The sequence below is a fragment of the Labrus mixtus genome, chromosome 5, assembly GCF_963584025.1.
Source record: "Labrus mixtus chromosome 5, fLabMix1.1, whole genome shotgun sequence".
In the NCBI taxonomy this organism is placed as follows: Eukaryota; Metazoa; Chordata; class Actinopteri; order Labriformes; family Labridae; genus Labrus; species Labrus mixtus.
This window is the reverse complement of record NC_083616.1, coordinates 28,585,366-28,612,985: the sequence shown is the minus strand read 5'-3', so window position 1 is coordinate 28,612,985 and position 27,620 is coordinate 28,585,366. Positions and strand designations below refer to the sequence as shown.

General features: G+C 41.5%; 1 protein-coding gene across 1 annotated transcript in view; it reads right to left on the bottom strand.

Moving 5' to 3' along the window:
* ntrk2a (neurotrophic tyrosine kinase, receptor, type 2a) overlaps nt 1-27,620 on the bottom strand; it is a 97,877-nt gene that overhangs the window by 28,637 nt on the left and 41,620 nt on the right. The window contains exon 12 of the mRNA XM_061038897.1: nt 5,558-5,746. Coding sequence (XP_060894880.1) covers nt 5,558-5,746 — 189 coding nt within the window. The remainder of the gene's footprint in view (nt 1-5,557; nt 5,747-27,620) is intronic.

The following is a 27,620-nucleotide window of genomic DNA, read 5'->3' as shown; positions in this document are numbered from 1 at the left end:
TTGTATAGCCCGGGGTCTCCTCCCAGTTTGATTTCCACAGAAAAACCTCCAAGGGAGACGCCAGTGAAGGCATCCAAATCAGATACCCCGACCTCCTCAACTGAGGGAAGGAGCAGCAGCTCCACTCTGAGCTTCAGCCTTCAGTATTAGCATCAACATATTACAATATGTCATAATAAACATAAAAATTCAAACTAATTCAAAAACCTATTTCCTCTTTTTTTCCCCAATGATATTAAAGCATCACCACTGTGAAGTCTTCAGAAGATGGCTGGAAGCAAAAAATTCAAATAAGATCCAAGGATTTAAATAATTGGCAACAACAACTCGCGCAGGATATTAACAAAAAAAAAAAAAAGAAGAAAAATCTCAGACAATCCTTGATCTCCATTTTAAGTTAAACTTGGCTCTGGCCCACTGCAGGGCTGCTGTGCTCACTGGTCTGGAGGGTTTCTTTGTTTTGCTTGAATTCTTGAGTCCACAGGATGGAAAGTTTTTTTTAGTTCCTTGAGAAAGAAGCCGAGCATCACAGGGTCTCTGAGCCCTCGATGATCTCCTGCTACTGAGAGAAACAATGGTTTTTACACCCTCAGTGTTGTTCCTCACTCTTACTGGACTTTGGATCTCGGTTTGATGGTAGATATTGTTTTTGGAAACACACAGGTCCGGTAAGAGATGATCACCTGGTAACCCTTTTGATTCTCTCTGAGGCATCGAGTTGTGAAATCGGCCTTTCTGTGGTTTCTCCACTTTTTCATTTCTTGATCTTTTTCTTCTCCTGGCTCTTAGTTTCCTGTTTCTGAAACTTAACAGGGCTTTCATCTGGTCTTCTCTTCCTCCTTTTATGGCCCTCTGATTTATACATTAGTGTCTGTTTTTCTTTGCAGCATTTAGAAGTTAATGGTGGAAAGAAAAATGTAACCAAATACTGTATGGGTTCAAATGTCCAAATGATTCTTCCAGCTTTCACAAAAACCTCACATTATTAGAAAAGAAAATGTTAGCCATCTTGACATTTTCTGGGACTTTTTGGGTGAGAATTTGATTCATGCTTTCAGAGTTTAAAATGTACGTTTACCTAGTAAGCCTGAAACATGTTAACTGGTTGACTTGAAGATGCAAAATGAGCTTTTGTTGCACTAATAATAATAATAATACATTTTATTTATAAGCGCTTTTCAAAAACTCAAAGACCCAAAAAGAAGCTTGTTCAAAGAGGGTAATACAACCTGACTATAGTTAACTACTGAGGCTTACAGTGTCACATACAAACATGTTATCCCCCGGGTTAATGTGTATGGAAAGCCATTCCAGCATTAATTTCATATTTTTGATTTGATTTTTGAATTTGATTTTGAAATACTTTATTAATCCCTGAGGGGAAATTCTGGTTTACACTCTGTTATTTTTTAGAGACATGCTTCTCACACACATAAACCCGACTCAAAGCACCAACAGGACCTGAGGACATGTATTAGTGGAGAGATGTCAGAGTGGGGCTGCTACACACTGCTACGCAGGGAGCGCACTAGAGATGTTGGGAATTCAGTGCCTTGCTCCGGGCAGCTCGGCAGTACTCGGGAAGTGCTCTGGCACCTCTCCAGCTACCAGACAAACTTCTGTGTTTTAGGTCCGCACCGGGACTTGAACCGACGACCCTCCGGTTCTCAACTCAAGTCCCTACAGCAGCCTTTCCCAAAGTTCAAACTGCAGCGGCCCACTTTGAAATACAAAATCACTCCAGGGCTCGTTACAAAATAAAAGTTTTGACTACAGCTATCACTTTAGGGTAAATTATTGGACATGACAACATGATATTATGGCAAGATAGACACCAATGTTTACTAAACAATATGTCCATGAATAGTCATGACACGCCTTACTAATCACTTAAAGGGTTGACTCATGGTAAATCATCATTATTGTGATATTTATTGTATTTTTATACTTGGTGGAGGGCTTTTCGCGGCCCACCTGCAGTACCAGCACGGCCCACCAGGGGGTCGCAGCCCACACTTTGGAAAGCACTGCCCTACAGACTGAGCTACTGCCGCCCCTAATGTCCTTGACATCTCACATCAGTTTCCTGTACTAGATCTGTTCACTAGTTAAACGCTGAAAGCCTTATTACTGAACTCATAGACTGAGAAGCATTCACATGTTAACTATGGCCAAACTGGTTGTAGTGGGAGACATTTTTACTAATACCAGTAGGAGGAGCCAAAATGACCTTTTTTTATAAGAGTGAGGGCGTCTACAACCTGACTAGCTAAACAGAGAGGCTTAAAATGTTTACTAGTTAACTAGAAAGAGTAGAAATGAGCCGCTATGGTATCTTTATTTTCCTCTAAAACTAAAACTTAAGTGATGTTTTTTCACACTGGTTGAGCAGTTACTTGAAAACTGGCACACTAGTCAACATCTGCACACGACTACTAAACTAGTGAAGTGCAGCAACAGTCAAACATGTTGATAGTGAAATGTTATCATGTGACTAGTTAGTTGTGCATGCATGTCACCTTAGTTTTGTTTTTCTCAAGATACAATTTTCCTCCATGATATGTTTCGGGATTAAATCCTCACTTGGGTTACTAGTGGATTTTTCACTCTTCCTAGTTAACTTGTTGACACTGCGTCCATTTTTCCTTTATCTGTATCTCTTTCACGATGCATGTGTCACACTAAAACTGTTAATGAGGTACGCTCAACACAGCGAGCAGTTCCAGTAATCACACACACATCTATCAGCTCTGCGCGGTAATTGTTGCTTTATTGCTGCCAAGAAGTGCCATCTTTTATGTGGAGAAGCGTAACTGCCACTGACTCCTGTATTCAATATAAAAAAAGGCCACAAGCTGGTTAAGGCCACTGTAGAAAAAAAAGAAAGAGTTTAGTTCTTGGCCTCCCCATCGCTGCCTCTCTGCCAAACTGTCGCCATCAAAGGCTATTGTGCCGGGCTGAAAAGGCAGAGTGCCAAATAATGGGTCAGAAACTTTTCAGTATTTATGCTGCCTGCCTGAGAGTCAAAGAGGCACACGGAGTAATAGTTGTAATGGCTGTGCAGAGTATTCAAAACACACACACACACGCATGCACAGCAGTAGGTTATTGACTTTTCATTGATCTTCAGAGCTTTCATTCTTGCCTTTAGGCTTTGAATCTCCGTCTATCTTTTAGTTATATCACAGGACTGAAGAGGTCGAGCCCCAATCCGCCATCATTATACCCCTCGACAGAAAAAGACACATATTCTACACACACACACACAGTATGATAATTGACTTCAACACAAGGCCAAAGCCTGCAGAAGCTTTTATGACTTGTCAATAATCATAATGTCATGTTGATGGACCAGGTCAATATCTGTGCGTGCTCTCTGTCCGTCTATTCTCCTTTGATGTGTTTCTCTCATTCCCTCTTTTAGACCACTTTGCCCTCCTGTCTCTGGCTTCGTTGAATTAGCCGAATTATAAATAAGAAATACATGAAAGTCATCGGCGTATATAAACACTTTCTACCTGTAGTTACTTGCGGACTCTCTTGTGTTTTTTTCTGCCTTCCGGTCTGGGAATAGTTGTGCATGAGTCACACACAGAAGTCTCCAACTTATGAATGAATCTGTGTGTCTAACACAAACACACACTCACACAGAAACGCACACACAGAAACACACATTGCATACAAATACACGTTTTATTTTTCCCACTTCTCCCTCAGAACTGACCGCTTAAATCCTCGGCAGCTCCAAGGTCATTGCCATGACAGCAGGAAAGATGTTTCCATGGAAACCCCCGTTCTATGACACAAGTGCTTTTAACTTGGGAGTTTTTCACGCTGGTCTGATGAACGTTTCCAGTCAATCTGGGTTACTATAATCTATATTTACAAAGAATCATATAGGCTTTAGGTGGGGTCGGGATTTTGATACAGGGACGTTTTCTGGTTTCTGTTCGTTGACCAAATAGTAAAGACCAATCACATCGCAGCAGGCTTAGGTGTATGCAAGAATAAAGTCTGAATAGAGAGCAATACCAAGTGTAACTCAGCTCAGTTTCCAGCTTAACAGATAGAGAAGGTCAGCTCATAATACGTTCTAGATCAAAAATATGGGCAACAACTCTGCTCGACTCTGTGTCGCAAATCAGCATTTAGATTTGAAAATTCCTGGAATGCATCAGAAAAAATCTATCAAACCTCCCTTCAAAATTCAAGCATTTTAAAAACTCATCTCCTCTCGAGGACAGACCCTGACACAGGACCTGACAAAGCCTGAATTTTACTTTTTACCAATCTGCATCAGGGTTGCCAAGTCTGCTTGTTAAAAGCAAGCGACTTTACAGAAAAACAATCCCAAAGTCGCTTGCAAATTTTAGTCATTAGCGGGTTGCGGTTTTGTGGGTTTCTTTTCGCACATGCACAACTACACCTGACAGAGTGACACTGCCCGGGAATAAGTGGGGAAAATATGGGAAAAAAATGTAATAAAGAGAGGGAGAAAGAGAGTGTATTGAAGGACTGGATCCGACCTCAGGTGGGAGATGACTTGAAGGCATTCTGCCGATCTTGCAAGTGTGAAATATTAATCTTTTCTTTTAATCAGAGTTTAAAAGTTTACAGTTGCCTATGCAAAGACAAATAAATATATATACTGTTATCAAGTGGTCTCTCTTTTACACTCTCTATTTCACCTGTTGGGCTTTATTTTATTTATTTGAGGAGCCAAGTCGCTTTTTTTGGGCTTCTTTCCATAGAGCTGGTTGCTTATTTCTCTTGCGAGAAGACAAACGATTCCTTATTGGCAGTGGCTATTTTAGAGTCTGTTGGGGCCCTAGGCAAAAATCAATTGGGGGGCCCTCCAACCAGCGTTCATCACCATCATGTCTACCTGTGTCTCGACTATTACTCCTCTTATGTTCCTGTTTTTTCTTCTTCTTTCTCTCCTATAGACGGATAATTCCTCTTCCATCTTTCTTTGTTGACTTTCACCGATGAAATTTGTTTTTTACCGCAATAATGGGAGCAACACTTAATTGGGCAATGAGATTTGGTGCTGTCAGATGGGGCCCCCTTAGGGAGTTTTCCGACTGTCGTTGCAAAATTTGCACATTTTTAGCCACTGCTCCGGTTTAAGTTTGTGAGCCCTCAAGGGGTCCCAAAGCAGTTGCCTGCCTTGCCCTGTTGACAAGCAGCGCCTCTGCTTATCCGGGCTACATTCAGCTGAAGTACGCCTGAGTGAATCCTCTTTCTAACTATTTACACTGAAACTGAGACTCACCAGAAAAAGAAAACGAGCGCTCCTCTGGGGAATGTTATGAACCAAGAAATGACGGCATTTACTTTGCAGACACATTTGGAATTTCGCTTTCCTTTCGGCCAAACACACGGTCCCTTCTCAAAGTGCTAATTGAACTTTAAACAATGAAGAAGGAGGAGGAAGAGGAAGTGTTGGATGGAAGTTATTTGCCGCCAACCACTGAAATGACCAAATATTCGGTCATCACTTCCAGAGACATATAGTTGAGGACGAGATTGGGGATAAGATAATTGTTTAACTCACATGTGTCAGTTTTGAGCAGGCTGTTGGTGCTCCTGAAGTACTGAGGGTTTTCTATCACCGGGATCTTGGTCATACCGATGATCACGGCGTCAGGGCCCATCTCCGAGGACGACGGGGTGTTGCTGCCGTTGGAGACGTGGTGAAGAGGCGAGGCGGAGTCATCGTCGTTGCTGATCACTGAAGACAGTCCTGAAAGAGAGAGAGAGAGAAGGGGGTGATGAGTGCTGCTGATTGTGTGTTTGGTTTATCTTATCTCTACGAGGATCCAGAGAAGTCCTGGCATGTGAGATGGAAAAGCATATCAGTACACTTGTTAATAGCACAAGAGAATGAATTAAGTAGTTAACCTGTTATTAGTAGAGATTGAAAAGATGAGATCATAAAGTGGGGGAGGTTAAGATGTTGTTATTGATCACAGCAGAGAGAGATGCCAGGTGCATTTTATAAACATACTTTAGCTCTCTGAACACTGTCTCAGAAAGTGCTCCTGCATACTTTAGAAGTTATTATCAGTGAGGTTCTTGCAATATGACATTGTGCAGCTCACAAAATGGACTTGAACATTTTAGACAGATAGGAACTTTATTAATCAGGAAATTCAGTTTAACATTATTTTTAACCTTAAGTTCTAAGACTTTAGTAACAGACTCACAACGAACCCCAAAATTAGACACCTTTAGTGAACAAAAACTTATTTAATTCGGGCTTTAAAATGTTGAGGGATCAGCACGCTCAAAATCAAGTCCTCGATGGAAGGTGCAGCCGTGTCTTTAAGGCTGGGCCTCCAATTATTCTTTGTTATTTTAAAGCCGCTGTGAGGAACTTCAGGTTTCTGTCAAATTTCAGCGCCCCCTGTAGATCAAACGGTGCGTGTAATCTCTTTCTGATTTTGTCCTTTACATGCATAGGTAGTGTTGTTTGACAAAAATAAAAGTCATCCTGCTTTCTTTTAACAATCAATGTATCAATCAACAAACCGTCTTGTTGTGGGAAGGCTGTTTCCACAGTCTGCTGATAATCACTCGGACACCTACCCCCACTTGAAGCAGTGTCAGATAAAAAAACAACTTCAGATAAGTCATCAGTGTTCATGCTGATGGTCTTTTTGCTTTTGTATCTCATACAGAAGCAACAGTCAGTTTCATAGCCGACTAAAAAACTCCTCACAGGAGCTTTAATATGGGCTCGAATATGAATCATTGACAATGAATCAACAATTGGCATCGTGTGTCTTCACACAGCTATCGCACCAAAACCTCCTACAAAAAAAATAATCTCAGAGTGTTTTTAAAAAGTATAGCCTCCTAACTAAAGCTGAAGTTCTGATCCCCTTCCTGGGACTGTGTAAATGTTCTTAAACTCACTGTCACTACCACTTACCAGCTGCATATCATGACATTGTCTCTGGCTGAATTAAAGCCATTGTATCAATCAGTCTTTATTTGTATAGCGACAACTCATAACTAGTGTTAGCTCGAGACACTTTACAAAAAGCAGGTAAAAGACCTCACTTATTGCTATATTACAAAGACCCAGCTTAATCCATCATGAGCACTTTAGCAAAGCAGCAAATGCCAGGACTTGTCTCCCAATGTGCAAATGTAACCCCAAAGGAAGCCCCCTCCTGACACTGTTTTACAAAGGTACTGTTTCTGCCTCCTGAGCTTCAGTTATTATGATTAGTTTGTGTTCATTAGAAGTGTTCAGTGAGACCTTTTCCCAAAACTGGCACAGCTCTTCAATATAGTCAGGAGGTCTGGGTACATGACTACATCCCCCATTGGTACGCAGAGATACATAAATTCTTGTTCTGACCATGAGCCCCATTATAGAGGCTCGTGTAGGTTAAATGTGCACCTGCAGAGTAAGAAGATGGAAAGGAGAGACACAAGCACCTGACAAACTTAGATTGTGTTACTGCTTGTAAGACAGATAGGTTCAGAGTATTGACTTAGGGCCATCTTTTATGGATAGGAATTGTTTGAGAATGAAAAATGAGCCAGTAAGTGAGCCTGCGAGTCCTATTAGAGGGCTGCAGCAACAAGTACATCGATGAACGGCTGTTTTCATGTGTGACTGCTGGGTTCGTTTCTTTTTTTTAGGTCAGTCTCTGCAGCAGCTAATGATGAAGTTAAGACAGGAGAGAGAGGAGATATATTTCTGAATAGTCGGAGGGTAACCGAGGGAATTAATGTTTGCGTTCAAAAGGACAAAGGCAAGTAATCTAGGAACCTGGAGGAGTTAAAAAAAACAAATGGGATATTCAGATTCAGCGCTCTGAGCTGTTTTACTACGATTATCTACTGAAAATCTCCTCGGAGACCAAGCTTTATCTGCTTCAAACCTCGAGAATCCACCACTGTCTCATGTCAAGTGAGAAAAACTGTGCATATTAAAATTCATGTTTCATACGACAGACGTTTAAAATGCAGAAACAGCACGACGCAGAAAGCAGAAGAGAAGGTGGGATGGCATGAGTCAGACACCGAGCCCAGCCCTCCACAGGAACATGGTTTGCTTTGGCAACAGAGCGGAGGTGTTATACGTTTCTCATTAAGACTGAAAGAGGAGACGGATAATGGCCCATCATGCTGATTCCATGTTGACAATTTTGGCACACCTACATGACAATGATGATGATTTTCTGTCGTCAGGTTGAGTGCCAAAACAAACAATTTCAGCTTTTTATTCCTCACAGATTATACCGTGAAATAGATAGCTACATTTGCAAGTGAGTACAGGCACAACTTGATGCTCACTTGCCTAAAAACACACGAAAAGAAAACTACTTTAAAGACTTCAATACTAAACTCTGTTTGCTTCCTGTTCCTTCCTTTAACCCTGTACTGTAACTTAAAGTAAAAGTGGTAAAGTGGCATCATTATATATCATCAAAATCAATAACTCTTGATGCCACATGGTTAGCAAAACAAAGGAGCATTTAAAACCCAAATCCTGTTAAATTACCTGCAAAACTTCAGTCTCAGGGAAAAGAGTAACTATGGCCATGAATACCTCCGTTATATAAATGCAGACATGCTGGGTAAGCATGAGGACGTAGAACAACACTTTGAAACTTCAGACTCTCCTCAGCTTTTTTTTAATCTCAAAAATAGACTTTGAGAGCTTTAAGAAGCATTGGTCAAACGGTGCACGCACCCCATGTGTGGAGGCTGTGGTCCTTCAGGCGGGCGGACCAGGTTCAAGTCCGACATGTGGCTCCTTTCCCGCATGTCATTCCCCACTCTCTCTCTCTCTCTCTCTCTCTCTCTCTCTCTCCCTGATTTCTGACTCTATGTCTACAATAAAGGCAGTATGGCTTACACCAGCTCAACTCTTACTCCGTTCTTGCTTGAGGTTACCAGTTGGACTTAAGACGGTTTCAACTCATGGCTGGAGGGGCGGCGGTAGCCTAAAGGGTTACAGTATGTTGCACACCCGATGTACAGAGGCTCTAGTCCTCTTTGCAGCAACTGTGGGTTCAAAACCGACCTTTGCTGCATGTCATCCCCACTTTCTCCTCCCAACATTCACTGTCTTTCTTCAGCTGACGTAGCCAATAAAGACAAAAATGGCCCAAAAAATTATCTTAAAAAATACAAACTCTCTGGAAATCTCTTTTCTCTAAGGGAAATTAGAATCCCTGAAAAGTTTCCCTTTAATAAGCTGTATCATCACCAGACGTAGAGAAACAGTCTGGTATTATAATGATGTTTATTCACAGCAACAAGAACATGAATGAATCAGCTTCATTCGGACATGAAGATCCTCTCCATCACCCCCGCGCACTTGCTCATGATGAAATTTCCACAATAATTTCTGCTTCGTTCACACTCTGATTTCATGAAAAATTGTGGGCACTGGCAGGAAAAAGTCAGAGTAAAAGTCGGGATGAAAAATCTGGCTGTTTCCGTTCAGACATCCAGCTCACCCTGAACATTTCTGGATATTTGGTGGGAGTTTTTGTGCATGTGTGGAATCACCCTGTGCTGCATAAGGAGGAGACATGACAGCCCAACCTGTCAACCGTAACCTAAACTAGTTGAGCATAAATGTCATTCTGAAAATGAAGCTTTTATTACACAAACCTCTCACAGGAGAGGATGTAAAACAGCTTTCAACACTTAACACTTAACACATAAATAATTGCTTGTAGAGAAAGTTTACAGCTGTTTTAAATGATTATATGAGCTGTATTTGTTAGAGGTAATATAATATTTTAATGCATCCTTCTCTGATTTAGGGGTGTGAACTTCCCTTGAATGTGGAAAACGTGTGCGTGCACATGTGTTTGTTTGCATAAAGATCTTTTCAAGGACATAATTGGATGCTCCCGTCCTCCTGTCGGCCTCTCCTCAGCTCCTCACGGTTTGTCAGGTGAGGGGAAAATAACACCGGAGACAAGTCAGAGCACGGCTCTCATCATAAGCAGTGGAGCATTATTCACAATCACCCATGCACGGCCCTCCTCTTCAAGACACGAGGAAGCCTGCACACATTGTATTCAGAGTTGAGATTGATTTCCCGTGAGCACCAAATACAGTAGATGTATTCCCTCTCATGTGGTCGCTTCTGCTGAATTATAACACCGGTTGACATCGTTCATTTCCTCTGTCCCTGAACTCATATCAGCTCCAGTGCGGCTGACAGAAGCTTGATTGAGAGGGAGAAACAGAGAGTTTGTTTGTTGTGTGTGTGTGTGTGTGTGTGTGTGTGTGTGTGTGTGTGTGTGTGTGTGTGTGTGTGTGTGTGTGTGTTGATGACTCATATGAGGATTAAAAAGGCCTTGGGAGGGAAAAAGAAGGAGTTAAAGCACAAAAGGTTTTTTTGTGTGTATGTGTGGAGTAGTGCATATACTTTTATGTGGTGTTAATGTGTGTGTGTGTGTGTGTGTGTGTGTGTGTGTGTGTGTAACCTAGTTGTTTATTTTTCATTCAGTCATTAAAGCAGGCTGTAACAGGGGGAGTAAAAAGGCAAAATAAGATTTGTGGTGAGCTGAAAAATATTCCTCAGCAGTTTGCTTCAGACCAAATCCTTTCTGCATTTTTATGATTAAACTCAACAACTGCAGCAACAACCTATCATGCAGCTCCAGAGTGTTCAGTGGTGGTTGCCACTTCCTTAAAGGGGACACATTATGAAAAGTCCACTTTGAAAGTGTTTTTGAACATTTATTTGGGTAACCTGAGTGTCTACAGACCCACAAAATGTGAAATAAACCCATCAAGTCCTTTGTTTGTGGTCTGCATAAGTCTTACAACACAGAGAAAAATGCTCTGTTTCAAATGTGCTCTCCTTGTGATGTCACAGTGGTGAAAAAAAAAGAAAAAATCCCCTCCCCTCCCCTGGTATCTCCACCCATGGACTCCACCCCCAGACTAGAGCAAAACTTTTGAGCAAGTCCTCCATTTTTATTCTCACTAACGAAGGAGTGATGTCTACGGGGAAAACTCAGGGGGGGGGCTCGTTACATTTAAAGAGACACACACACCAAAACGGAGCGTTCTGAGAGAGCTGGTTTATACAGGGTCACAAACGTCCTCTGGTGTTTGATTCATGTTATATTATGACCAAAGCACAGATGTTTCATTTAGACCACAGGGGGACTGTTTGAAAAGGTGGAGAAGGGGGATAATATGTCCTCTTTAAAACTCTTTTTTTCTCTTCAGGTGTCCAAGCCGGTCACATGACTGAAAGCGATGAATTCAAAGAATTACAGATTGCTGTTACTTGTTAAATATTAAATAAATTAAGCTGTTAGTTTTGAGCTACTCATGGGGTTTAATTACCTACAATGTTAACCATCCTGTTTTAATCTGAACATAACAAAGGATAGATTAAGTATATTTACACAGGAGAGCGCAGGTTATTGTCTGTCAGTGTGTGTTTGTGTTTGTGTGTTTGTGTAAGGAGGAGCTGAAGATCATTAGCGCAGAGAGGTCCCAGGGTCAGATCGTTATAAATACTGTTAAGCTGAGGGGCAACAAGAGGCTGCGTGCAGGTTTGTGTGTGTATGTGTGTGTGTGTGTGTGTGTGTGTGTGTGTGTGAGGTGGCGAGAAGGTCCGCAGGGATTGACTTGGTAAAAGGGGGGTTGAAAAGATGTAGAGCTGGGGGGGAGAGAGAGAGAGAGAGAGATGGACAGGAGAGGTGAGGGTATAAGTGGGGTCGGGTCATGACCCAACACTGTTAATAGACATGGAACCGCTGTTTAAACTGGTTGAGACTGGAGGACCTCACAGCCTGGTCGGGGGAAGCCCGGGTTAACAGTCAATAAAAAGCATTGCTTTGCTTTCAAATTTCAGGTCATGAAATCGAGAGGGGGAGGGGGGTGGGGGGGCAGGATGAGCACTAAAAATGGTAATAATGCAATTATTTAAAGTCACATAATTAGGCTTTTTTTTTAGCCTGACATCAGTGAAGGATGATGGACACCATGTAGTAGAAGAACAAAGATCAGATCGACTGCCCATTTTGTCGGGTGCAGTTCTGGATCAGGTTTAAGAAACAAATCTTTTTGAGCAGCTATCTGTTCAGGAAGGCTCGGCAATGCTGCCATCCAATCAGAGAACAGCTCATAAATAATGGCATCGTTAAACGAATGGCCTGCAGTCCACTCAGCCTTCCTCATTACAGGTTTATGTTGAGTGCTGGGAGTAAGAGGCTAAAACCTGAGTTCTACACTCAAGACCGTCCATCCACTTAACATGTGGAGGAAATGAGAAGTCAGAACACGTGTTGACATTTCTGGACATCGTTCTTGTTTTTGTAGTTTTCAAGCTTGGAATGTGCAACTTGACCACTCGACCAAATGTCCTCCCCTCACTCATGTTCAAATGTTCACATATTTAAAGGCAGGGTTGCTCATTTCCTCCAGATCCACTTTTTAAGATTTTGTTTGAAATTGTCTTTAGGTCCCGACAGAAATTAATAACTCATGTTCTCTGAAAAAGGAACGAAGAAAGTCCATCATCTGTATCAGTTGTAAGCCTGAAAAAACTTCGACCAGTGTCTGCGACGAGGTGCGTCACCGATGACGTTTGTCAGCCGTTGTGAGGAGGATTTTTTAAAATGTATTATGATAAAGTTTAGTTCTTACTTACTCCTTAATGAGACATGAGACGACGTAGTTTCTACACAATGCAAGCGATGAGCTGAGGTCCGCTTCTGGATGTAAGTGAGGGGGCGTGGCTTTTGAGGGAGCACAAAGGGGAGGGGCTGGGTGCAGACGGAGCACTGAGAGAATGCTACTTTCGAAATCATGCCAGTTTTTGAAAATGACCAACCCTGCCTTTAATGAAAGTTTAATCTATTGTTCAAACTTTGGTTTAACAAAAGTTTAAAGATCTTTCACTCAGGACAGTTTTCTTTCTTACTAATACAGTTTATTCTTTTTTTGTACGGTTGTATTTTATATTCGATTTTTGTATTCTATCTTAGTGATGTTGAATTTTTACATTATTCATTCTTTTAAAACTGGACAGTAAAGTACATGCTCTGGTGTTACATCAAACCTTTTTGAGTCCTTGATCTGTTTGCTAGCTAGCTACTAACTCCTGCTGGGAGACATTTCACATCCAATGTGGGGGTAAAATACAGATCAAAAATATACCAAAAAAAGCAGCTGAAGGATAACCAACTTTAAATGCGGGCGCACTTATTAATGGTGTTTCTTTGTAGATCTTACCACACAATTTAGTAAGATAAAAATGGTTTAAAATAAGAGAAAACGGTTTGTCCGGGCCTCATTTTGACTTCTTGTTTTGGGTTTTGTCTCACAAACCTTGTCGTCATAAATTAAAAGCAAATGTGAAATGGTAGCGCTTCAGGAGCTGCAGATAAAAAACACAATAATGATTGTAAGTCAGACCCAATGTCACACTGTGGGGAACACGTCCTGGTGGACAGGCCGTTCTTAAGCTCTTTAAGTTGTTGCAGTGACAGCAGAGCTGCCGTGGGAGCTCCCGGGTTTGGGGATCGGGGAGTGGAGCAGTATAGTTTCAGGCAGGAGCTGCACTGGAGCCGAGTTAAAACAATGACTGTGAGTGACTGTATTGATCTCTTTTAGGCTCTCGGGGTACACCTCAGACAAACTGAAGCCATTTACTGCTGCACGTTGCCCGGGGCGATGGATGTGGAGAGGCTTTTATGGGATTTAAGGACATCAGGGCCTGTCAGTCAGTCAGTCAGTTAAAACAGATAGGTTGTCTTATGCCCACAGAGGAACAGAGGGAACAGTTGTTAGCAGATAGCGCCGGATTTGATGAGCCCGGGTGACTTTACAGGTGGTATTCGGCGATGTCAGGGCGCACAATTGGCTGTAATATGTGGTTCAGATTCACTTCAGAGGGCTGATGGACAACCTTGATAACAGGTACAAGTCTGAGAAACAACAAATTGAAAAAAAGCAAGAGTTTGATGTCTGCGGCTGTAGACATTTCACAGAAACCACCGAGCAGCTGAATGTTCACCTCAAACTGATCTATGTAGAAACGTGTGACAGAGATTTGACAGTAATTCGAAAGCATTAATTAGGGGTGGGACAAAATGTTGAAACAGGCAATTTGTCCTGACTTGTTAGATACAATTATGGAATCCCTGATGCCAAAATTGATACTTAAAAAAATTGGTGCTTTATGTAATGAAGGTAAACCCTCTGCTGTTGGGTCCTAAAGTTGTTTATATCCAAGCAGTCAGCAGTCACTCTTCAGAGCAGACAAGACAGGACTGCTGCCACCGTTGACCCCAAAGGTCTAGGTGACCCCTTACACACACACACACACACACACACACACACCACCACACACTCAAACGTACAGATAACTGGTAACATGACCCCGTGGTCTCTAAACTGTGCTGTCAACCTGCTGAACACAGGAAGTAATCTATCGATCCTGGAGGAGGAGAGAGAGAGAGAGAGAGGAGAGAAAACAGAGAGGAGAGGAAGAACTTCAAGAAGGACGATTGTGTCAAAAGAGAAAAAAAAAACACGATGGCGCCAAGGTCATGAAGGTTAAACATAGGAAAGTGTATTATTCAAAAGAGAAACACATGAGGACTTTATGAAGCACGAGAGAAAGGACAGAGAGAATAGTTGGAAGGAAACAGTAGACGGGTAGAATTTCCTCCACTCTGCAGTAAGAATCTGCAGATACAAGCCAAAACTTCATCTCCTCTTCGGCCTATAACGCACAGGCCGATCACATTCCCCTTTTACACCGGTAAAAATAGACATTTCCTCGACGCTCTGCATCCGTCACATATCTCCTTTCTCATCTCCCTGCACGTCTACCACCCTGCTTTCCTTCGTCATCCTCCTGTCCCCCCCCCCCCCCCACCCCTCCTCACATCCTTCTTCTCTTGCTTCCCTGTTGCCTCCTCGGTCTGATCTTTTCTATTTTTAATATTCAACCCACATTCAACCCTCTCTGATGACACACCGGGAGAGCGATTCCCTCCCACTGAAGGAGCACTCTGAGGTGGTCCGAGAGAAGTGAAAGCAGCAGAAGAGAGTGTCAGAGAAAGATATTAAAGTGAGAAAGAAAAAAAAAGGCAGAGAAAGTTGTTGTGATTATCGCTCTGTGCTAAGAGGAAAATAACCACCGAGCCATCTGTTCAACACGGAAGACAAAAGCTTTGAATTATAATCCCCCAAATTAAAAGAAACAGACTAAACACAACTACATTTGAACCCTTCATTTCATTTTAACAGACTCATACATGACCGAGCAATGTTGTTAAATCTCGATTTAACAATAAAGAAAAGTCATAACGCTAAGGGAAGTTCAAAAGAATACTTACTCACTTGAGTATAAATTAGAGTTAAATCAGTTTTTATCACGATTAATCGCTGAATTTCAATAGTTAATGATTATAGACTAAGGCCCCGTGTCCACCTCGCGTTTTCCTCTTTTTTCAGATGTTTCCAAAGGGTAGAGAGCGTCTGCAGCAGGAAGCAACCGCCTGGATGAAAAGCACAGCGCCCAGCGTCTTTTATTACAAGCGCTCTGCTGTTTTTGTGCGGCCGCTCCGAGCGCTCAAGCTGAAAGTCATTCAACTTTTCAGAAAGGCGCTGTTGACGTCACGGGCGCTCTTTTCAAAATGTTTGATAATCCCTGTATTTCAGCCTCCTACGGATCACATCCTCTTTGCTCCGTGTCTGCCGGGGTAACAAACGATCTCAAATATCAAACACGCAGTAAAAAGTAACGGAGCCGTGTCGGTCATACAGCGGCCGTTGTCAACAGACTGTTGTCATAGCGACGGGACGGACATGCAGACACTCCCGATCGTACAGCCAGGGCTCAAACTGTTAAATCAATTTGTAAACATGTTCATTTCTTTGCTTTTTTGAACATGGTGTGTATGTGACTTCCGGGGCTTTTGGAGCCGGCCTCAAGCGGACCCTCGACTAACTGCAGGATTTTGCACTTCCGCATTGGCTTCATTTTCCAACGCCGGAGGTTGCCGTTTGGTCTCTTCTGATTAAAATACAAACTCTCACTAAGTGGACATTTACTCAGGGGCTTAGTTTAGCTCAGATGGGAGAGCGAGCGCCCCCGTGTTCAGTACAATGGACTTTCTTGCACTGGTCCTGATGATATTTGGAGCATGTCCTCCCCCACTCTCTGTCTCTGCCGACATTTCATCTCTCTCTCAAACTTTCCTGTCTAATAAAGGCAAAAAAAGCCCATAAAACATATTTTAAAAAATGGAAATGTAAAGTGCCTTTTTTAGTAGTGAATCTACTCTCTTACAATCTTAAATCCTTTTTTTTTTAGGATTAGAACAGGAGCAGCATTTCAAATCGGATCCCTTTTTCTTCCATCACTTTTCATGTAAACAAATGAGAACAACACCATCACTGACTTCCAGGGAGTGTGTCTGGAAATGTGTCATCTTTGTACTCAAAACACTTTTTCACTTTGCCTTGAAATGAGGCAGCTCAGAACTGCTGGAAATACTTTTCTGTCAGTGTGGTATTGGTAATATTTAACTTGAGTAAAGAATATGAATACTTCACTGTTCTAAAGCCGTCATGTCTCAGTGTTAACGTCTGAACCATCCCACTGTATCTAAAAGTCTGAATTCCCTGAGTATGAAGGGGGGAAATATAAGTTATTAGTCTAATTAGCCTGGGACTGTCGGAGCTCCTCACTGACAGAAACACTCTGACTGAGTGTCATACAGTTCAAAAAAAGATGAAGCCCGATGACTTGCAGTATTATTGCTTCAGACATAACGACAGTGAGTGAGAAAAAGTGAATCCAAGAAAAGAGAAAGCACACCATGAGAGGATTTGGATGTGGCATTGATTTCAAAATGGACGCGGATATATTGGATTTCATTTACGGCGTCTGACTGGGCCTTCTGTGTGACGATACATAGAGGAACACTTTGAACCAAAATGTGCAGGGACACACTGATACACACCTTAAACGCTCCTCCACTGTCAGATGAAAAAGACACATTAACACACACACACGGTGCACCAATGAAAGATTTATTTTATTGAAAAGAAAAAAGACGCTTTCTGGTCTTCTGAAGAATGACGTATCTTTTTCAAACGAGCCTTTTGAGCAATTATACAGAGCGGCCTCTTGAACGCAGCTTTAATGCCACAATACACCGTTCACGGTCCTCGTCACTCTTAATGCAGATTTTTTTTCTTTTCCTGCAGAGATTTTTTTTATTTGTAGTGTTTGACATTTTGACAGGTTTAGACATGTTTTTTTTTTTTTACCCTGGCAGGTCGTGACTGTGCACTTACTTTAATAATTTGTTCTATAAAAAGGATGATTTATACCGCCGCGGATGGAGACGTGTGAAAAATGAGGTATGATGATGTCAGTCTTACACATATGAAGGTAAAAGAGGCACTTGGTAACAGCTTATGAAAACAATAACATCAGAATATACAAAAGAAATCAAAAAGGACAAATAAAGTAAAGATAACACATGAAAAAAAAACACATTCACGTCCAGTCTGATACCTAATATAATATACTGTCATAGCTCCCAGTGTTAGCATTTATACAAGAAAATCTACATTATGCAATTTGCAAAGTTCAAGCATTTAATATGTACACGTAATGTGCAAAGAAATCAAAGACATGTCATCCTTAAAGGAGCCAAGCGTCATGTTTATAACAGGCAATAACTCAAGACTTCTTGTTGAAGTATTCGGTGATGATGGACCAAAGTTAGCTTAAAAAAATACCAAATACTTCTCAGGTGTAGTCATCGGTCGTACACATGATGTGAACCAACCTCAAAGTTTTATCACCTTCCTTCTTTTTAAGATTGGTGCTGAAACATTTAGCTAAATATTTGCTTTTTATTGAAGCATCGCTACTCTAAGTTTGTCATTGAAGGCTGCAGGCAACATCTTATTAGCTTAGCTTAGCTTAGCACAAACACTTTGAAGCAAGGAAAAACAAACTCCACCTGTAACTAAACACCCTGCTTCATGTTTCCTTGATAAAAAAGGAAATTTCACATCATGTTAAAATCTATGAAGGCGTCTTTGTGGTCAGCCTCTTCTCGGCTCTCTTCTCTTTAACGTTTCGACGCGGTTATGTTACATGTGGTCGATGTTCTGAACCATGAAACTGCTCTGCTGTTGTGGCTGTCCTGTGGTTGACAAAACCTCAATGAAATGAGGCCTTCATAAAAACATGTGTCTCTGTGTATGTTCAGGTTATAATAATCTGAGATGCACACAAACTAAATGTAAATCCTCAGTTATAGCACGAGACACACAGAGTATCATCATCGTTACATTCATGTTGCTGATGAAGCTACGGTTTTTGAATACTTAAGTTTTTAAACTCACAATCTAACTTTTTTTTTTTTTGGGGCTCACTTTGTCTTTTACACCAGCACACCAAACACACCCTCAGTGACACACAAACAAGACACCGAATCCTCCCGCTTACATTCACTTTGACTTCATCATGTATTGTTTGGGGCAGTTTTAAATCATTTTACTCTTTTTATTCACTCGTGCATTTTATGCAATTTTTTTACCCTTTTCCTCCGATTGATTTCTGGTTTCTGACACCTCATCAGCACTTTGGCAGAGTGATTATTGTTTTTTCTGAGTCCCAAAGGGATTATAAAGTTTGTTTTTTTCTTCTCATTAAGAGCTAAATTCATCTTTTTTTTTAAATTCACACAAACGTGAACTTTAATAAAAACCAACTGACTGAAAAAAAACTCTTTCTGCAGATACTTTCTACGGCAGCCCAGAGTGGACATACTGTACATCCACACGTTTTATTTCCTCACTTTTCCTGTCATAACTGAGAATTTCCGATTTGTATCTCCGGATCTGGATTTTTTTTTTTTTTTACCTTGCTATCCTCGAAAGCCCAAAACAAACATAGAAATAAGTTTAGTTCACATCATTAGTGTGGGAATGGAAGCGTGATACTATATGTCATGGTGTTGCCAATCACAGTGAGCAGGTGGTTTTGATTTATAGATCTCCAGAAAAATATCATCACAGGAAAACAAAGAAGCTTTGTTATCTCGAGATAATGAGATAAATTATGTTTGTTATTTTGACATAACGAGAGAAATACGTTGAGATCTTGAGAAAGCAACGCTACATTGTTTGGGAACTGAAATGGAGTAAATCAAATGTATGGATGCATGTCTGCTCAGGGCTTCCTTACGTCTGCTCTCAGATTCACTTCATAAAGAAACCGAGTGTTTTTGTGTGATAAACTTACTTTACATGGGGGGGAAAAAGTTTCAAATCCACTCCAACAGTGAAGCAATGAACCCTTAAACTGAAGTAGATGTTTGTAGAAACACTAAGTGCAGTTTGAACTGCTAACAAACGACAGCGTGATCAATAAACACTACTTGAAATGTGGATTTTGATACATCAGAGAGAGAGTGCACAGCCCCTCCCCCTCCCCCCTCCCCCTCCCCCTCCTCTCTCCCTTTTTTTCCCCTTTTTAATGGATGGAGACGCTACTCGAGCGCTCACTCTTAAGATAATGTGATTTAAAAATATCAGCCATCTGAAAACATTTTTTTGTTATGCTCCTGATTAAATTTCCCCGACCAGTTTTTCCTGTCTGGGGTTTTGGATAAACAAGGTTTTTACTCTATTAAAGTCGGATTCCTCCTCCTAGAGACCAGTGAGTGTCCGAGTTTGTTTTAACCCTCTTAATCAAATATTCCCCGTATACCTGCCCTGACCTCAATCTCAGCCAGCAGAGCCTCCCTGTACTGTATATCTGTGTGTGTGTGTGTGTGTGTGTGTGTGTGTGTGTGTGTCCTCCTGCACACTGATGTGACATGTGCACATATGGTGGACAGCGGGGGGGGGGTAAAATGCTGCCTTCAGGAGAACATGCAGTGCATATGTGATGAACTTTGAGCACTTGACATGTGTGTGATTATTAATTCATGTGTGCATTTGTATAATCTGTAATATCACCGAGGTGTTCATCTTTATGCTTTATTGGTTTGTGATCATTTGTGAGCAGCATGGACACGTTGAAAAGTCCATCAAGGCTTTAATTATTAATTAAAGAATTTAATTTTTTTGTCCATCTTTAGTTTAAATCTTATGGTGTCTGTGTGACAAAGTGCACACATGTTGTGTTACATACAGATGTGTATGCATGACCACATCTGTCTCTCAGAGAGGAAAAGGGTTTGAGTGGAAGACATGCGATGATTAATTTAACAGAGAGGCTTCACTTTATGATGCTGTGTGTCTGTATTGGACACTAACAGGTTACATAAAAAGCAAAGAAACGAGGAATGTAACATCTTTAACATCTTGTGGGAGAAATATTTCCCCGCCACCAACGCACTTTGATTTATTGAGCTACTAATGATAACAGAGCTGTCGGCAGCAGAGGAAGAGAAATGTGTTCTGCGGCGGATGTTTTGACAGGTGGGGTGAATACCTGCAAAACTAATTTGCTTCCCACAGCAGTCAGGTACAGAGCTCTGCCCCCTTAGACAGAAAGAAAAAAAAAAAAAAAAAACGAACTGTCGGACTCATCACATTCGGTCGTTATCCTTTTTAGCATTATTGCACCCAAGAGCGAGGAAATTGAAAGTGAAGCCATTTTCCTCGCAAATGCATTCCCATATCTCTGATCACTTTTATGGCTTGTTCTAAAGCGGGACTTGCGAAAAACACTAACAGGACGCCGCTGCCAAACTCAAACAAAATCACTTATTTTTTTCCCTCCCTCTTCAAAGGCAGCTTTTCTACCCCCGACCGCAGAGTAGTCCGGATTTATCAATTTAATGAGCCTCAAAACTTCCTCAGACTGGTGTGTTTTCTGTGCAGCAGGATCACCCAGAAAGGAAAAAGCGTCTGAATGTCTGGATTTGGTGTTATTATGCAGGACAACACGGGGTGTAAAAGTGTGGGAATGTTTCTAATTTAAAACACGACCACAACAACAACAGGGTTGTTTACAAGGTGAGGATGGTGTGTGCAGGAGCAGGACTTTCTGTGGTGGACATTAAGGCCTGGAGAACAATATGTAATGATATGGTTTAGTGTGCATTAATGATACAAAGTGTGATGGAAATAAACACATGTAAGAGTGCATGTTAGCTATATTTCACATTTTTTATGTTTTTCATGTTTTTACACTGGACCTCTTTTCAGATTTTTTTGTTTCTTTTTAATACAAAATAAATCCAGAAAGCTTTTTTTTTTTTTGCCACTAAATTAGCTGAAAACTAGCTTAGCTTCATCCGACTGCATTAAAATGGTTTGAAAGCATTAACACTACACCTAGACCTACACCCAAAGGGCAAAATGTCATGCTGAGCAAGAAATTGTTGTATTTTTTTTAGTAAATATCTATTATTTTTAGTTGGAAAATTCAGACGTTTTTAAAGGAAATGCTCATATTTAAGTTAAGAAGACATTGTGAGTCGTTGTGCAGCCTTAGTGTCCATATAGAGAAAACAGGATGAACCGACTTTTAGTGGCAAAATCAGCACCTCAGTGCCTTCTTTTTACACTGTATGTGTGTGTGTGTGTGTGTGTGTGTGTGTGTGTGTGTGTGTGTGTGTGTGTGTGTGTGTGTGTGTGTGTGTGTGTGTGTGTGTGTTTTGAACATTGGAGGCATGGTGTGAGTATTTTGGAGAGGATGTAGGTTAATAGCCGTCTCCGTCCCTCTGACCTGAATAATTCATCCAATGGGAGGCTCTCTGTGTGTCTCTGAAGGCTCTCTCTGATTGGCTGATCAGGATGCTGTATCTCAGAGCTCTACCTGCTTCTTCTACCTTTAGAGGCTGATACGAGACGCCATGCACCTGACCGGTGTGTGTGTGTGTGTGTGTGTGTGTGTGTGTGTTTGTGTGTGTGTGTTATGTCTGTACAATGATGGTCCAATGCCTTTTTTTTCAAATTAGGGACACAGAAAATTACTGATACTGATGTTTAGAGCAAGAAATTTAGCCAATTGCTGATTCAGATTTTTGTGTGTGTGTGTGTAAGACTCCCAGAATGCCACATTCTCTCGTGTTTGACATGAAAACATTCAGATTTTGTCCAACAGGTGACCTCTTCTGCCCAATAAAGACAGCTCATCTCTAAATCAACAGCTCGATGTACTCGTGGCAGCTGTAAGTTAATATGAAACAACAGAAAAACATCAGCTACTGATATTTATCCATGTGCTATATTTGCTGATTTCTATCAACAGGGTCGAACAGATGGATTTGTGCATTCCTATTTTTATTTATTTTGTTGGGGGGAAGTTTACCTTTTTTCCTATTTATACTTTCCTATTTTCTTTCCCATAAATACTCTGTCACACACATAAAGTCACATTGAGAAACACACACCTACACATACACACACACACACTCTCTCTCTCTCTGTCTTTCAGTCTCGTGTGTGTCCGTCTCCGTTAGTGTGAGACCACCTCCACTGGGATTCTCTGAAACAACGCACAGCCTGAAGGGAAAAACAAAAATCATAAACAACAACAAAAACAAAGCAAACTGTAACAAAAAGAAAAAAAACACAACACAAATATAAAGCAAACGGGTTCATAATTGAAATAATAACAGAAGCCTGAATGGAAAGGGTTAATAAAAGGAGGTCTGCTGGTCGGGTCAGTACAGGAGGGATCTTCTTCTGCTTAGTGTTTGTTATTTAAAGTGTTTTTCTGATGCTGATTTAGAGGATGGGAAAAAAAACACAAGATGTTGTTTTTAATTTTTTGCAGTGTGCATGATATAAATATGGGACTCTAAGTTATGCTTGTGTTGTTTTTCCATCCATCGATTTGTGAGTAAAGATGTTTCTATAAGTGGAAAACTCCAGAAATAGAACAGAGGGGTTTAGTAAATTAGCCTCATGTTATCACAACAGAGCAACAACAAGTGTTCCTGTAGTCAGCATGCTTTGCAATGCAGTAAACTCTGAAACAGAAACAATGTGTCGGTGGTCGTTTTCAACAACAAACAATAGCAGCAGTGCAAAACCTATTTGTTAATGTAAAGCTGTGTTGTTGGTGTCGACAGGCTCAAAGACGTGCAGGCTCTCCCCTGCATCAACAGCTGAGTGCACGACTTCGATGATGAGACGATTTAAGCTGCAGAAGTTGAAGTACATCTGATAGGAAAGGCAAAACTGGTACAGCCATGTTCACCTACGTAAAAGTGAGTGAAAACAAAAAACTAGAATGAAAGAAGCTCAACAACAGACTGAACCTTCCCTCATCCATGAACTCAGCTAATGAATCAAGTGGAGCTGCAGCGTTTTCAAAGTTATTAAGAAGTTCTGTTGGGATTTCTGGCTTCTGCAAACCTGCTAAAGTTACTTTGTTGATAACTGCAGAGTTTACATCCAGATTACTCAACAATCTTCAGCTAATGAACTGAACTAACTGATGTTGAAAGCAGCTATGAAAGGAGTCGATATTGTACGGCAGATGCAGCTGCTGTTGCAACATCTGCTCACCAATACGTTGATATTAAAATGCTGTGAGATTCACTTTGTAGCAGGAGTGCATAGAATTTTAAATAACACAAAACACTTGAAGGAAGAATTTGATCCAGCTTTCTGATCCAGTAGATGTCGCCTTTGAGCACCAGCATTAAACCAAAAAACCTCTGCTATTCTGAAGCCTCCACTCTCCTCCAGTGACACACCTCCAACCCCTCTCCACTAAGAGGAGTTTAGCGCAAACAAGGGACAAAATTTTGCTTGGCACTAGCTGCAATCACCTGTGGCCTGCATTGTTTTGTTAGCAGGCTAATGTTAGCGCTCTTTAGTTATCTCGTAGCTTCACATTGCATACGAATTGACGCAGAATGACTGACCTGAAGACGCTTATGTGACATCCAAATAATCAGTGAGTATGTTCTTCTTCTTTTCTCTAGTCCTTGACTAAAACAGCTTTTATACACAAGGTCGTCCCGTCCATGTAAACATGATGTAAACACAGCTCTAACAACAACACAGCCAGCGGGACTCGAGCTTCTCACTCATTGTAGACAGTCATGACTCAGAGAGATGTTTACACAGGATAGACTTGAGTTCTGCTTTATTTATTTATGTGTGAAATGTTGCACATTCTTCCTTTAAGACTCACTAAAAAGGGTCGATCTTAAGGATGAAACCCCTCGTAATCCAAATCAGTCAACACAACAGACACACAGGAAGAGGCTGCTGTAAGGAAGAGGAGCAAGCCGCCGTGTGCAGAGAAATAACTCACTAGAAATAGAATAATGCAATACTTACAGTAGTCTCTACACTTCTCACATTTTTGATACATGTGATGAATTGTGATTAATCAACCAAAAATCACAACAACCCAACCAGCAATGAGATACAAGACCGAGAGTCTACGGACAAGCGGCTCTGCGAGCGTTTACATGACACCACGACGCTTTGAGCTGAATGTTTGCTGACGTGCTCACAATAAAAATGCTAATATGTTGACGTTTAATCTCTCTATGTCCCGTCTATTTACATAATACAGCCCATTTTCATCACCTCCGTGTAGCTTGTTAGCATGCTAACATTTGCACATAATCACTGAGTAAGTACAGCTGACGGATACAGATACCTGACTGTACACAGGGTAATCTATTAGTTTTAGTGTGTGTGTGTGTGTGTGTGTGCTATTGTGGAGTATGTTTATTTATCACTGTGCTGCAAAGGTCACAGTCACTCTGATATTTTAAACTGATCCACACTCGAGCAGCTTCCCCGTAAAGTGCTTATTTGTGGAAAAAGAATAAACTCACAGAGGGGGTAAAGTGACCTTTCACAGAAACATGAACAATAAACTCATTGATCGCACACACGTCTGAACTTCAGTTTATTGCCTCTAACCTTCTCACCGTGGCCCAATCAATGGACACACATGTTTACAGGTACGTCACACCACAACGTGCCGCTCAAAACATTTCTACCTCCTCTCATGTGCACGCAAAGAGAGAGACATTTATTATTCCTTTAAGGTGATTCACTGAATGTCTGTTTTCCTTTATGAAATGACAGGCTGATGCCAACATCTGGCCCGTCACTGGGGGAGTCTGTGCCAGCTGACACAACAGCCTTATCAGTGTCGGAGGATTATGTGTACATTTCAAAGCTGCCAGTTTAACCACGGAGGCTGAGCCAGCCAGCCAGGAGAAATAAAAAAAAAAAAAGCTCTCCGCTGGATGGTGGCATTAAAGGTTCAAATGCATTCCAAATATGTGAGAGAAAATAAGAAATGTCATGAGCAGCCATAGTTTGAGTGTTTGGGGGAGAGAAGTGAGTCATGACTCGTTAAAACATCAAACGAGACGAGAGAGGAGAGCGATAAGACGAGGTAAAGAGAGGATAAAAGTCTGATTCCAGGTGTGTCACTGCACTGGCTTCAATTTAATTTCATGTAGTGACTTCATGTCCTCAGGCTGCGAGTTACGTGTCTTATTGATTTCCTGCAGCGGAGCTAAAAATGCCAAGCAAGCAGAAGGAAATCATCGCTTGTGAAACATTAACTTTTCATTTATTGTTTGGCTCTGGAGATGTCCGCGTGTGTTTTCAGGTGATTTATTGACATTTTGGTGTTCTGTTAATGTCGTTTTTGTTCAATGTTCTGCAAAGTGAAAGAAGTCCAAATGTTCCTATTCCGCTTTGAGCCATGATTTAAATTCCTGCAACACTAGGTCAGACTGAAGCTCTCTTTTGGACACCAGTCTATCGTTAAAACTGAATACAGAGCTTAAAGAGTCCATATTCTGCCCTTTTTGGGGTTTGTATATTTAATCTATGTTCCTACTTTTGTACGTTCACAATAGCTGAAGTTTGAAAAAAGTGTCTGTTTTCATGTACTGCTCCTCCTTGCTCCCTCTACGCTCTGAGTCCGTCAGCTGCACTCTGCTGAGCCCCCACTGTTAGACCCCACGTGGGCCAAGTCTGCTCTGATTGGTCTGCCGATCCGCTCTGTCGTTATTGGTCAGTTGCTCAGCACGGTTCTCGGAAATTTCAACATGAGCTGCAGGGCTTGCCACAACGAGCCAATGGGCTTAGATCAGTGATCTCACACTGACAATGACGTCGGACTAACACATTTTTATCGAGGGGGGCTAGAACCGAGCGTTACATGCTAATGCTACAGCTAACAGGAAAACACACTAAAGAGCATATAAAACCAGAAAAAGCATAATATGGGACCTTTAATTCCAAAACAAAGGTTTGTTGAAGTCTAATGTCTATTCAAATTTTCTTTATTGTCAGCCAACAAAGGCCTAGTTAATCAATCAATCTCTCAATTTCACCTAATTTGTAAAGATAATAAGAAAAAACTTTCAAAAAGTTCAAGATATTTGTATACATTTTTTTTTTTTAGGTTGATTTTTGGGCGTTTTGTGCCTTTGTTTGAGATGTAGGACAATGGATAGAGTCGGAAATCAGGGAGAGAGACAGATGGGAATGAAATGCGGAAAAGGAGCCACATGTCAGATTCAAACCCGGGACGCCCGCTTGGAGGACTTGATCCTCCACACATGGGGTGCGCGCACTAACCACTGCGCCACCAACGCCCCAAGATATCTGTATTCATATGAAGCCATGATAACAATATGTTATTCCATCTATCCATTATCTTTACCGCTTTGGCTGGAGCCGATGCCAGCTGTCATTGGCTGAGAGGCGCGGTACACCCTGGACTGTTGGCACAAAACCTACGGACGATGTAGAGTCACCAGTTAACCTAACGAGCATTTCTTTGGACTGTGGGAGGAAGGAAGAGTACCCACTCAAACTCCACACAGAAAGGCTCCTGTCTGACGGGACGGGAACCGTCCCACTGTGAGGCACTGCACCACCGTGTGTCAGGCGATAAAGTCTCCAGCCTAACAGAGGCAGCGTTGATGCTCACTGCTTCAACCTCCTCCCTATTCTGGACTTCAACTTCATTCGACTGATCAGATGAATGTTTGTCCAATGGTTGCACTTTTAATTCCACATTTCAGAAATGTTCTCCTTGACAACATCTGTGGATGGTTTAGATATGAAAAAAGGGAAGTGAAATCTGCAGACTCCAGTCATCAACATGCATCATCCTCATCTCCCTCCACGAGCACTGACTCTGAAGATTACTGTACAAGGAAAGCACCAGGTGTGGAGGTAATATACACATGTAATTCTGCTTTGGCTGGATGGTTAAGTCCTTAAACTGGACTCAAATAATTAGTGTTGGGGCTGCAGTGTAACTCCCACAGCTCCAATCCACAAACTAATGAGCACCAGGGGTTAGGAGAGTCTGGGATAGTGGTGATACTCATCCTCTATTATCGGCTCTGTTTGCTCAAAACTGGAAAAAACAGCACTAATGAATACACATACAACACTGAGGGAAACATACAGGTTGTGTTTTTAATCAGACGATTACTGCAGAACTTGTGTCCTCTCCAAAAAGTAATCTCTCTCTCTCTCTCTCTCTCCTCGGCTGCAGAAGGATGTGTAATTAGGGAGCACTGTGCAGAGGAGGTACAGTACGAGCAGACGAGTTATGGCTGAGACGTCTGTCAGGGACGGGAGCTGCAAAAGGAGAAAACCAT